The sequence below is a fragment of the Rhincodon typus genome, chromosome 25 (genome assembly GCF_021869965.1).
Source record: "Rhincodon typus isolate 14 chromosome 25, sRhiTyp1.1, whole genome shotgun sequence".
Taxonomy (NCBI): Eukaryota; Metazoa; Chordata; class Chondrichthyes; order Orectolobiformes; family Rhincodontidae; genus Rhincodon; species Rhincodon typus.
The window spans coordinates 7,054,868-7,067,218 of NC_063356.1; the positions used below are offsets into that span (position 1 = coordinate 7,054,868).

General features: G+C 40.7%; 1 protein-coding gene across 3 annotated transcripts in view; it reads right to left on the reverse strand.

Moving 5' to 3' along the window:
- tmcc2 (transmembrane and coiled-coil domain family 2) overlaps window positions 1–11,863 on the reverse strand; it is a 143,263-nt gene extending 131,400 nt beyond the window's left edge. Inside the window, exons 1-3 of one of the 3 annotated variants that reach the window (XM_048612076.1) lie at window positions 11,691–11,863; window positions 11,298–11,450; window positions 36–560 (exon numbers count right to left, since the gene is read on the reverse strand). In XM_048612076.1, coding sequence (XP_048468033.1) covers window positions 36–560; window positions 11,298–11,450 — 678 coding nt within the window. In that variant the 5' untranslated portion in view covers window positions 11,691–11,863. Of the gene's footprint in view, window positions 1–35; window positions 561–11,297; window positions 11,451–11,564 lie in introns of all 3 variants that reach the window. The other 2 variants (XM_020531891.2, XM_048612075.1) reach the window with 2 other exon arrangements.
- Window positions 11,864–12,351: the final 488 nt, after the last annotated feature.

A 12,351-nucleotide genomic window follows, 5' to 3' on the forward strand; every position in this document is an offset into this window, starting at 1 on the left:
TTTTGTGATATTGTAGATATTAGGAAATACTGCACCTTATCAGTGATCCGCTCCGACTCATCACCTGTTGGGTGGATAATACCAATCTCTCCCACAGTAAGTGCCGTGTCTGTGGTGGAGGATGACCTTGGTCTATACTGATGCTGCTGCAAAATTGCAGTTAGTGAACTGTCCTGAGGTGCCTTACGGACAAGATGTGGACTCCCTTTCTGGGCATCAGTTGGTCCACTTTTTGACTTTCTGCTACTGCTGTGGAGGCTGGCTCCTCTTTTGATGGATGGCCTTGACCGAATCTGTTGCAAGACTCTGTTGAAGGCTGTGGGACGAGCAGGAAGATCGTGGAGGGACATGGCATAAGAGACACGATGCATCTCAGGAGATCGTTCCTTTTCATCTGCAGAATCATGATCAGAATGTCCATGAGGATGGTGGTAAAGTTGAGAAGATTCTTGTATACTCTGATCACGCTCCCGAGACCGCTTTCGGTGATGGAAAAGTTGCTTCAGACCATGTCCAAACATGCCACCGGAACCACCTCCTTCAGACAGCTGCTGAATTTTCTTTAAAATATAGAGAATAAAAATATTAAATCCTACTCATACTCTTTGACATTTGGTTCCACACTACCCTACCTTACCTTATCCCCACCCCCAAAACACTATACTTCATTCTTCAACACTAACCATGAACTAAGTCTGTTCCCAGACTTATGATCACACCAATCTATTAATGTTCTGTTCATGGAAACAGAAGAAAATCAAACAGCATACTCTAGCTAAAATAGTGAACACAGGCTTTTTGAAATTCTATTGTAAACAATTTACTTTCCTTGTCTATTTTCCTTAGAATCCCTGCACTGTGGAAACAGGCCATTCAGCCCAACAAGTCCAGACCAACCCTCTGAAGTGCATCCCACCCAGACCCACCCTCTACCTTATCCCTGTAACCCTGCATTTCCAATGGCTAATGCACCTAACCTACACATCCCTGAACATCCTCAGGTAATTTACCATGGCCAATCCACCTAACTTGCCCATCTTTGGTCTATGAGAGTAAAGTCGAGTACCCAGTGGAAATCCATGCAGACACGGGGTGGGGGAGCGGATTATACTGGGATATGGAAGCAATCATTCAATTTATTGCAGTACAATCTTTGAGGCTGTTTTGACAATGATCAGTTATAGAACTGGGATACAGACAATGCCCCGCAGAAAAGAAATCCTGACTGAGGAAGGTTGTGGTTGAAGCTTGGGACAATTTATGGTACGGAGAAGAGAAGAGAGTATAAAAAAAATGTTCAAAATAAACTGCCACATTTTCCACAAGTTTTGACACTTTGTTCACACAGTTCCACAACAGCCTTCGAGTATCATGCTGAAATAGTTCATTTTCAGATGCCAACTTGGGCAGGGAGCAGCAAGTTTCATGATTCTTGCAGTTGTGATCTACTCCCTTTTGCTGAATAGTATATCAACCAAGTCCAATCAGGTCCTCAACTGAGCACCGCACATAGACACTTTTCAACAGGAGTAACCAGAGCAGGAACTCTGTCATTTTGTTTTTTTGCTCATTTCCTAGCCTAAGTATATTGAAACCGACTGCTTCATTTGCTACATTGGATGAAATCCCTACTTATTGTCACAACTTATTTTTCTCGTAATGTTAAGCGCAAAGACAATGTTAACATCTTTCCACTGCTTCAGAGTAATTATGAACTCGTACTCAGACAAGTGTTCCAACTAGATCAGGCTTTCAAGTGCATTTTATCAGCATAGACGTGAATGCATAACTGCTGACAATGTTTTTAAAATTCTTCAATGGGATGAAGGTGTCACTGGCTAGGTAGCATTTATTGCCCATCCCTAATTGCCCAGAGGGCGGTTCAGAGTCAACCACATCGCTGTGGGTCTGGAGTCACATGTAGGCCAGACCAGGTAAGGATGGCAGTTTCCTTCCCTAAAGGACATTAGTGAACCAGATGGGTTTTTCCCAAACAATCGATTCACAGTCATCGTTAGACTCTTAAGTCCAGACATTTTTATTGAATTCAAATTCCACCATCTGCCATGGTGGGATTTGAACCCAGGTTCTCCGGAACATCATCTGGGTCTCTGGATAAACGGTCCAGCGATAATACCACAAGGCCATTGCCTCCCCACTGCGAAATACGACAGACATGATTGGATAACAGTCAACATCTCATTTGTAATTTGGGTTCAGGTTGAATTCTATTTATGAATATGCATGAGGTACAAATATATCCTGTGATTTATTGCAGAACTTTGTTTGGCATTGAACTCAGACTTTCATCAAAACAAACTAGTTACAAAACATAGACTGTGCTTTGACTAACTGCTGTTATAATTATTGACAGAGATACTGGGAGTGTGCCAGTTTAGCAACTTGGTTTATACAAAGTGAAGATTAATTTCTTCAAAATAAAATCATTTCCTTCTGCAGCAGTATAGCTGGTGAAGTTTCAGGTCCATTGCCTCATCTGTACTCAACAGGATTAAAATAGGTTGGACACTTCATTGAACATCTGCAAGTTTACATTTGGAAAGAATGGCACGGAGGGAAATCGCAGAAATATATCAAACGTACTAAAGTGATGCCTTCACCCATGATCATAGAATAGCAGTTATAGCTATCCTTCACAAGTGGGAACGCAGATCAAAAAGAGTTAATGATGTACGCAGACACAGAATGACAATGAGGATTCTCAGTTCTGATTAAAGGGCTTTGACTTAAAATGTTAAGTCCTTAACCCTCCACAGATACTGCCTGATCTGCTTAGTATTTTCAAGATTTTCTACATTAATAACAATGGGAATTTAATTGCCTGCCTGACAATTCTGAAATACATTTTACACTGGAGCTTTATTGTTGTATAAACCTAAACAGTGATTTGACTGGATTGCAGTCTATTCTGACTTCTTTTTGCAAACCACTCTCAGTCATAAATGGCAGAAGTTGACACAATTAAAATGAAATTCTCTCTGGTAAACCATCAATTTGGTGCATCACTATCTACTGGGTGGCTCAACTCGTGTTCTCACTGAAGATGTCCTTGACCAACAACCTCAGTTTTCTAATAATTATATCCCATTACTTGAGAGGTTGAAATGCCTCCAAACTCGTTTCTGCAGTGTAGCTATTACAAGTTGAACAAATATATCCTGTCTCAACAACTCAGAATTCCTTTATAACCACTTTTAGCATAATATAAACAAGGTCACTCGATCAAATCCATTGTTTATGATAAAGTAAACTGACTAACTCTGTTCTGCAAGATAAAACAATGATTGAAATACACAACACTCAGCCTTCAGCTAATTCCCCTCTATGATGTATTTTACTGTGTAACAGCCTGGCACATTTGCTGAAGAAAATATAACTCATAACATAAGGTAGAAAAAAAAACTGGGAGTACTTCTTTTGCTCTTCTTAGAAGAAAAATCCAATCACCCAGCAATATCACATTCACCCGTGAGGATAAGCTATAAATTAATACACAAGCCAAATCAACTGAAGTATCAAACAGATTGAGGACATATACTGGTGTACTACAACTCTCAGGCTAAATGAGAAACAAGTTAGCATTATAAAATAAAACAAAGAAGTGCAGATGCTGGGAATTTGAAACTAAAACAGAAATTGCTGGAGAAACTCGGCAGGTCTGGCAACATCTGTGGCAGAAAGCAGAGTTAACGATTTGAGTCTCTGGACAGATGCTGCCGAAACAAGCCAAGACGATGGGTATTTTTAAGTCAAGCAGTTAAACCAACTTGGATGGAGAAGAATGGGACACAACATGCTGAAAAATAACAGGAGCGCTATCTCTCCCATAACCAACCATATCACGAGTGGTTAAAATCAACTTGAACATAAAATATTAAGATGTTTTTATTCATGACATTTCCCAGACCTATTGCTCCTGCCAATCTTTTACATACTGTGAGGCCTGAGAGTTCAGCAAACTGAGGGGAATAAAACCTTGGCCCATTATTCCCCGCCTGACTACATCTTCCACAACTTGTCTTGGCAAACCTATGAAAGTGGTAATGCAGTGCTCATCACCATACCGCATCTTGGCCCACTCTTCTATTCTTCTGGCACATTCTCCTCCATTGAGCTTGTCACTTTGTTCCACATTCTCACCTCTCTTCCAAAAGCCTCTTTTTGCGCCACCTTCCCAAGAACAATAAGAAATAATCATTGGGATATCTTCACTGCTTGCACCAAAAAGATCCTTATCCTTGATTTCAACCTCCATCACAAATTATCAGCTCTCTCTCCTCACTCATGACCCTCTTATCCTAAAATTTCTCCCTCTTTATAAACTCACCAACCAATATTCACCCAACCCTCTGGATCTTGCAATCTCGCTTCATCATGCTAGTTCTTTCATGTCAATTTCAGACAACATGCATTCTTATCACTTTCATATGTTAATCACCAGCCTATACCCTTTATGTATCAAACTCTTCTGTATCTATCACTGGGAATTATGAACACCCAATTCACCTACACGGTAGCCCTGATCTCCAATCCCTCAAGTCCAAGGAAAACTGACTTGATAGGAAATGGCAAAAAAATGGTTTAGACTGCCAGATCATGTCAGACCACAGGGGCCCTTGCTACTCATAGGATATGTTTCATAAAAATCTGACAAATAGTGAAAGAATGAAAATGGAGATTTATTTTCCATAAGAATTAATTAAATTAATTTTCGGCAACACACCAAAATAACGATTTAACTACAAAACAGCTGAACAAGTAACAAAAATTGATGGCTAATTAAATAAGGGATGTATACACAAAACAAGGAATATCAGAGCAAAGAATGATGTGGACTCACTGTACAGGTTTGGAACTCTCTTCCATAAATGACAGTGGATGCTGGATCACTTATTGTTAAAAATTCATCTATCTTAGTAAAAGGTATTAAGGGACACGGGCAATTCAATGGAGTTAGGCTACAGATCAGCCATGATCTCATTGAATGGTGGAACAGGCTTGAGGGGCTGAATGGCCTACTCCTATTCCTATGTACCAGAACAGATTTTATCAAAATCACTAATTTCATTCTATCAGAATATGAACAAGGCAAACTTTTGCCACTCATTCCTTCAGGAGCCTTTTTAAGAGACATTTCATGACACTCTTCTCCTCCAACACCTCTCCAATGGTAGCCCATTGAATGAGAATGCTCTCACCTGGTTCCATTCTTATCTAAGATAACTACCTGCACTATGTTTCTTTTCTTGCTCCCACACGGTTACCTCTGGGAACTGATCCTTGGCCCTCCCTTATTTCCGAAGTTATACTGTCCAAAAGCACAGCACCAATTTATACATGTAAGCTGACAACATGGAGCTCTGCCTCATCACGGACTATATTAAGTCAATTATAGTTCCCAAATTATCAGTCTGTTTATTCAACAAAAAGTACCAGATAAGCATAAATTTCCTCCAATAAAACATTACAAAAACTGAAGTCTTGTTTTCAGTTCCCGCTCCCAACTTTGTTCCCTGGCTATAGTCTGAGATTAAGTTGGAGTGTTCACAACCTACAAGTCACATTTGATTCCAAGATTGCTTATAGGTTTACTAACCTCACTCATGTTATCACTGAACCCACCATTTCCACCTCTGTAATATCACTTGCCTTTGACCCTATTCCAGTTCATCCTCTCATTTGTCTTTGTTACCTCTACACTCAACAATTCCAATGGATTCCTGGCTAGTCTCCCACATTCTATCTTATGTAAACTGGAGCTCAAGTGAAACTGTGCTGCCCATGTCTTAATACCCAGCCAGTCCCTCTCACCACTGACCATAATGGCTCCCCATCCAAGCAATATCCATCATCTTGATTTTTAAGGCCATGCCCTCATTTCCAAATCCCTCCATACGTTCATCACTATATCTAAATTTCCTCCAACTCCACAATCCCCCAAGAAAGCTGCATTCCTCAAATTCTGGCCTCTAAGGCATTCCCAATTACAACAGCTCCACCACATATGGCCATTCTATCAGCTGCCCAGATATCAAAGCTCCAGTAGACTCTCTCTACACTTTTTGCTACTCTACCTCACTTTCCTTCTTTAAAATATTCCTTATATCATACTTGTATGACCAAGCTGCCTCACAGGTACCAGTGACCTGGGTTTGATTTCAGCCTTGGGTGACTGTGTGGCGTTTGCATGTTCTCCCCATGTCTGTGTGGGTTTCTGCCAGGTACTCCAGTTTCCTCCTGCAGTCCAAAGATGTGCAAATTAGGTGGATCGGCCATGATAAATTGCCCCATTGTATCCTAGGAAGTGCAGGCTAGATGTATTATCTGTGATAAATGTCGGGATATAGGGATAGGGTGGGGGACTAGGTCTGAGTAGGACGGTCTTCAGAGGGTTGGTGCAGATTCAATGGCCAAGCAGCCTATTCCTGCATTGTAGGGGTTCTATGACACTATATGTTTTTATAATCCTGCTATGAATCACAGTGGAACATTTCATAACATAAAAGGCTCTACATAAATAAAATTGTTGTCGTTGAAATGTCAAATTCCAAATTTCAGATTTGCTGCCATTGCAAATGTACAAGTGTTTTCTGAGAGATTCTGCAATGAAACCAAAATAAGTAACCAATGTTCTTTTAGAATCCCTCCAGTGTGGAAACAGGCCCTTCGGCCCAACAAGTCCACAGTGACATTCAGCACAACCCACCAGGACCCATTCCCCTATAACCAACCTAATCTACACATCCCTCAACACTGTGGGCAATTAAGCATGGCCAATCCACCTAATCTGCATGTCTTTGGACTGTGAAAGGAAAGCGGAGCACCCGGAGAAAACCCACGCAGACACGGGGAGAATGCGCAAACTCCACACAGACAGTCGCCTAAGGGTGGAATTGAACCCAGGTCCCTGGCACTGAGAGACAGCAGTGCTAACCATTGAGCCACCGAAACCTGTTTATTATTTCTGAATCATTTGGCTGTATTTCTATGCTCACCCAAAAGAGAGATGATATGTCAGATTTTACTCTATTAGGTTTTGACCAAAAAGTTAGAGAGACTGCATACGATGGTACCCAACAGCATTAATTACTAACATACCAAAGCTGAACATTCAAGTTACGCTATTAGTCCAGAACCAGTAGACACAGTAACCTGGATGTCCAATGTACCTCTTAAACCAGACAGTAGAAGTCAGACCCATAAACTGTCTTTTTTCTGCAGAAAACATGCAAGTCAGCCAATCTGATCATCTTGCATGATTCAGGACTATGAGCACAACAGACAATGTCTTGACCCAATTCCTGCCTAGATTGAAGACCAAGCATCTATAGCTAAAAGAAACATAACTGTAGATGCAGAAAGCCTGAAAAACAGAAATTGCTGGAGAAACTCAGTAGGCCTGGGAGCATACGTGGAGAGAAAGCAGAGTGAATGTTCAGATCTAGCGACCCTTCTTCAGAACAGACTCTTCTGAAAGGTCAGAATCCCCAACACTGACTCTGCTTTCTCTTCACAGATGCTGCCAGAACTGCTGAGTTTCTCCAGCAATTTCTGTTTTTCCTAAGCATGTGTAACCGTTTGATTCACGCAATGATCACCATGGTAATTATAAAAACCAAAAGAATTGCGGATGCTGTAAATCAGGAACAAAAACAAAGTTGCTGGAAAAGTTCAGCAGGTCTGGCAGCACCTGTGAAGGAGAAAACAGAGTTAACGTTTCAGGTCCGGTGACCCTTCCTCTAAGGGTCACCGGACCCGAAAACACTGTGGGACCCATGCTCTGCAGCCCACAAGGACAGGGTCTATTATGAGCTCACATATGAATTGGACATAGTAAATTAAAAGTAGCCAGATGTGGCAAAGCAGTTCCCACTGTATTTATTGTATATACTTTTATTTATATTTATTTCATTTATACTTATTTTATTTACTTCAACTGTCAATTTTGCTCCAATGCTTTGCTTTTCATCTTCCCTTCCCCTTGCGAAAGAACAATCTCATGGTTACATTCTGTTCTACACATAGCAGTACATAGTACAAGAAATCATTCGTCACAAACAAGCAGTGACAATAAGTTCAACAATATATTCCAATGCTCACTGGATGGTAAGGAGAAGCAGGGTTCCAGACTGATTGCCCTCCATCCCATGTTCCAAATACGTGGGACAATAAGGTTAAATACATAAATTAACTGGTCTCCTGACTCAGATGAAATAAATCAGCAGATTGGGAATTAGACCTGAGCCTCTCTAAACTATATTTCCTAGCACCATAAAGGCCAAACTACTGAGGCAGGTTAAACAGAAGACATATCGCCCACATTTTTTTCTCTTCTTTTCGACTTTATCCAAAGCCCAGAATTGACTTCAATATCCCCACCAACTTCTGAGGGCAGCTATGTTTCTGTCACACTCGGCAGCGTGCCTTCATTCACCAGGTCATGAAGAAATCTACCAGTAATTTTAATTTCTCAGGGGAGAAGATGGAGCTTCAGGTATTTTCTTTCCATTTAAGCTTGAAGTAGCTTGACATCATGGTCAGAAAACAATTAGAGAAGACAGGAACAATCAAAATTCCTCTCAAATTATGGCGTTTGGATTGAGTTGAACTAAGACTGGATCAGAATGGATCAGTTCAACTAAGGAGGGAGATACAAGGGTGCATCATAAAATGAAGCTAAACACCATATAAATTCACAAATGGCACTCATTTAAACAGCAATCACTTCTTTTAAGTGTGTGTGCAAGAACGTGTTTGACAAAAAAATCTTTGAGTATAATTTATTTAGGAAAGTGCTGAAATTCCTGCCTACAATAATAGGTCTCAGCCAAGTGGAGATGAAACCCAACATTACTGTACTGAATGCCAGAGAAGGCTCAAAAGGCCATATGATCTACTTCTGCTCCGATCTGGTGTGTTCTTGTGCAAAAGGGAGTGTCAAACTGAAATGTTTCAGGAGAGGAAGAATTCTCATGCTTGGGCCTCAACATAAATGACTGGCATCAAATCGCCACCTTTGCTTCATTTTTTTAAACAAAATTAGCGGATATGAAACATGACCAGGCTGAACAAGGCTTTTCCACTCAACCACACTAAACCTCCTTTAAATTAAGGATTTGTCCTTAAATAAAACACTGACCATTGAAACAATCCTACTGTTACATAATGGCAGACAAGTAGTGGATTATTTGTGTCATGGCGTCATGATGAAGGATCAGAACCCTGAAGTATTTAAGGATGTATTCAACTTTTAATTGCAACACGTATTTTTTCAAAGAATGGACATGTAGCCAAAAAAAAAAAAAAAAAAAAAAAAAATTCGGTCGATGTAATTTCTGTAGCTGTTTGGAAGAGAGTCCTGGAACGTCACATTTAAAGGTATCTATCTGGGACTGTAATAACTTAGGAAACACTGCCTAGAAATTGATCATATTAATGATGCAAGAAATGCTGATGCACTCACTACAAAATTTTAAAATTAAAATTGAAAATGAGTGGAGCTCGGGGTGGGAGCAATATGTAGGAGGAAGAGGAAGACAGACAAAATGCAAAAAACAGGGGCCTTGAATCAGCTCTCTACACCATCGTCATAAACAGATAAAATGTACAGCACATAGAAACTATGGTAGATGACATGCAAGTTAAATAGTGGAAAAGCCACTAAACGGACTTCAAACTGTTATTCTGAGGTAAAGTTATCCCATGCATGACAAATATGAATTTGCACGAGAAAGGAATTAGTATAATTACTTAGAATTAGTTCATTAGTATTACTACTATTATAGTGACATCTGAGAGTTTAGTTTTATTTTCCTTCCAGGAACAGCTGAGGTTTGGGACACAGCAATACAATACTGGTATCTATTATTCATAGTAAATTAAAAACATGGTTCAAAATGATAGTGATGTAGTAGAAACGAATAGCCTAAGTTATTAATCTTCCTTCCCCATTGAAATAAGAGCATTCTGTTCAATGTCATATGCTGTACTAAGCTCTATTTATAACAATTCACCACAGTATTTGCTTCTATTAATCAGCAATGAGAGCACAAGGGGGCAATAATGAGTGTAGTGAATGACCATTGGTGAATAACAAAACAATAATGGATTTGAGAGATTCAGACACTATCAAGAAATCGTACAATTGAAACGTGACCAATTTACTTCCACAATTCGAAGACTGGATTAGAGTTCTAAGCTCTTTGTCAACCACTCATTCCACTTAAAAACACTGTGAATTTGTTATACATTTATCAAACAAAAATTACTGAAGGCGATTGGATTTATTTGATTTGCAACTTTGATCTTTAGAAATCTATTTCTTGTGCCATGATTTTTAATTAAGTAGCTGACTTCAGTTATTATTCCTTATGTGTGATCTAAAGCAGCAAGCCTCTGCAGGCTTCTTGACTGTGTAGATTGATTGAAGACGATGTTGTAGTGAACTAATCTACCCACACCCACTATCCAACAGGATTTACTGGATAGTTATGAAGACGGGGTTGATTTTTCACTCTGCTGGCATAGAGGCGGTGGCCATCTGCCCCACCCAGACAGATCATAGCCCAGCTGACATGAAGTAACAGCACAGATCACCAGAGTCACTTTGGCTCAAAGGACACCACTTCTGGCAGCATGCATGATTGAAATTTAATTTGAACACTGAATTATGCACAAACTGTGTCTTTTGCAGGACTTTCACCTGTGATCCCAGTTGTTTACATTATCAGGAATAACAATTCCTCAGTGCCCAATTACTCAACCTTATATTTCCATTCCAAAGATCCAGATTAAAAAAACATAGCTAATAATTATTTAAACCATACAAATCACAAATAAAGAGTCATTCAGTAGTTTTCAAACCATCTCTCAATGCAATATGAGAGGTTAGCAAAGACTTACTCAGAGGCAGGGTTAAATCTGAAACCAGACAAAACACACCCTTGATTCTTCTTTACCTTAAATCTAATTGTCTTAGTGATCAGCCCCGTAACCACTTTTCTATAAGGTGGGATAAAACAAGGCAAAGGTAGTGAGCAATAACATCAGGTAAGACAAAGCATCCCGCACAATTAAAAGTTTGAAAGGAACCTGCTTTTACATAGCACCTTGGCACACAGCAAGATACCCAAAGGTGCCTTATAGGAGATCCATCAGGCAAAAATTTGGAGGCACACGAGGGCAAAAGGCAGAAAGCCCAAAAGAAGAAGTAGGATTTTCACCAGCCTATGTTGTTATTATAAGGAAAAAAAGAAGGGCTTATTTGTTCGCTGTACCTTCAAGTCTTGAGTTCTGTTGTTGCGGGATGGGCAGGCAGCATCTGCTGGAGTAGCATCACCTTGCTGCCTGAGCGCTGCATCAGCACCAACTCCCAGCTTCGGCCCCTGCTCCTCATCCAGGGGCAGTTCGTCAGACTTGCACCGCTTCATCTGCAAAATAAAAGGGAGGTGGTGGTGGGCTAAAAGTGGGATCTTGCTGTATTCACCCAGTAAAGCTCCTACAGAAACGAGAATCAAAAGAGAAAACCCTGAATTAAACATTACCAGTGACTTAAAAAAACGTACTCGCCCATCCATGTCAATCTTCCATCCCAATTACAAGATGAAATTAAGACTTTGAGGAAAATTTTCATGGCGACACCGCCTTTCGATTTCCAGCAGGAAAATTACCTCGGCGGCTAAAATGCACAATAGTTTGCCTCATGAATTTACAAATCCAGTGGATTTAAGTAACCGCCGATAGAAATTTACATCATTTTTTTTTAACCGCCATCACCAAAGCCCCTTCGACGAACCACCATCTGACTGAGAGGAACAGCCATGTCCGCGGGCTGGGGCGGGGGCGGGACTAAACAAAACCCCGCCCCCTTCGCGTCGCCAACCAAACCTGCCCGCCTACCGGAAGTGTCTGCCGATGACGACTGACACGCTCGCTACCCAATCGGAAGCGGGAGATGTGTGAGAAGGTGTGGGTGGGGCTTGTGGGACCACATTCAGGGTAGGTTGCAGCCACGGAGGATTTTTTTTCTCATTGCCTTACCCCTCCCACTCGTATGGATGGAGAGATAGGAACTTGCCTCTTCGCTGGAGCTCATCTGCACTACATAGGCACGTAATGCTGTACAGCATATAGTAACAATAACTTGCATTAATGTGGCGCTCAGGGAGCTTACAGGAGAGTGATGTCCCAAATTTTGGTCTTTGGCCCTGATAAGGCAACGTCAGGGGTAGCTGGTCCAAAACCTTGGCCAGTGACAATTGGATTTATAATTTTCCTTTTCAGATAGTAGTTTCACAGGGAGAAGGTGGAGGAATGGCAGTAGGTGCATTA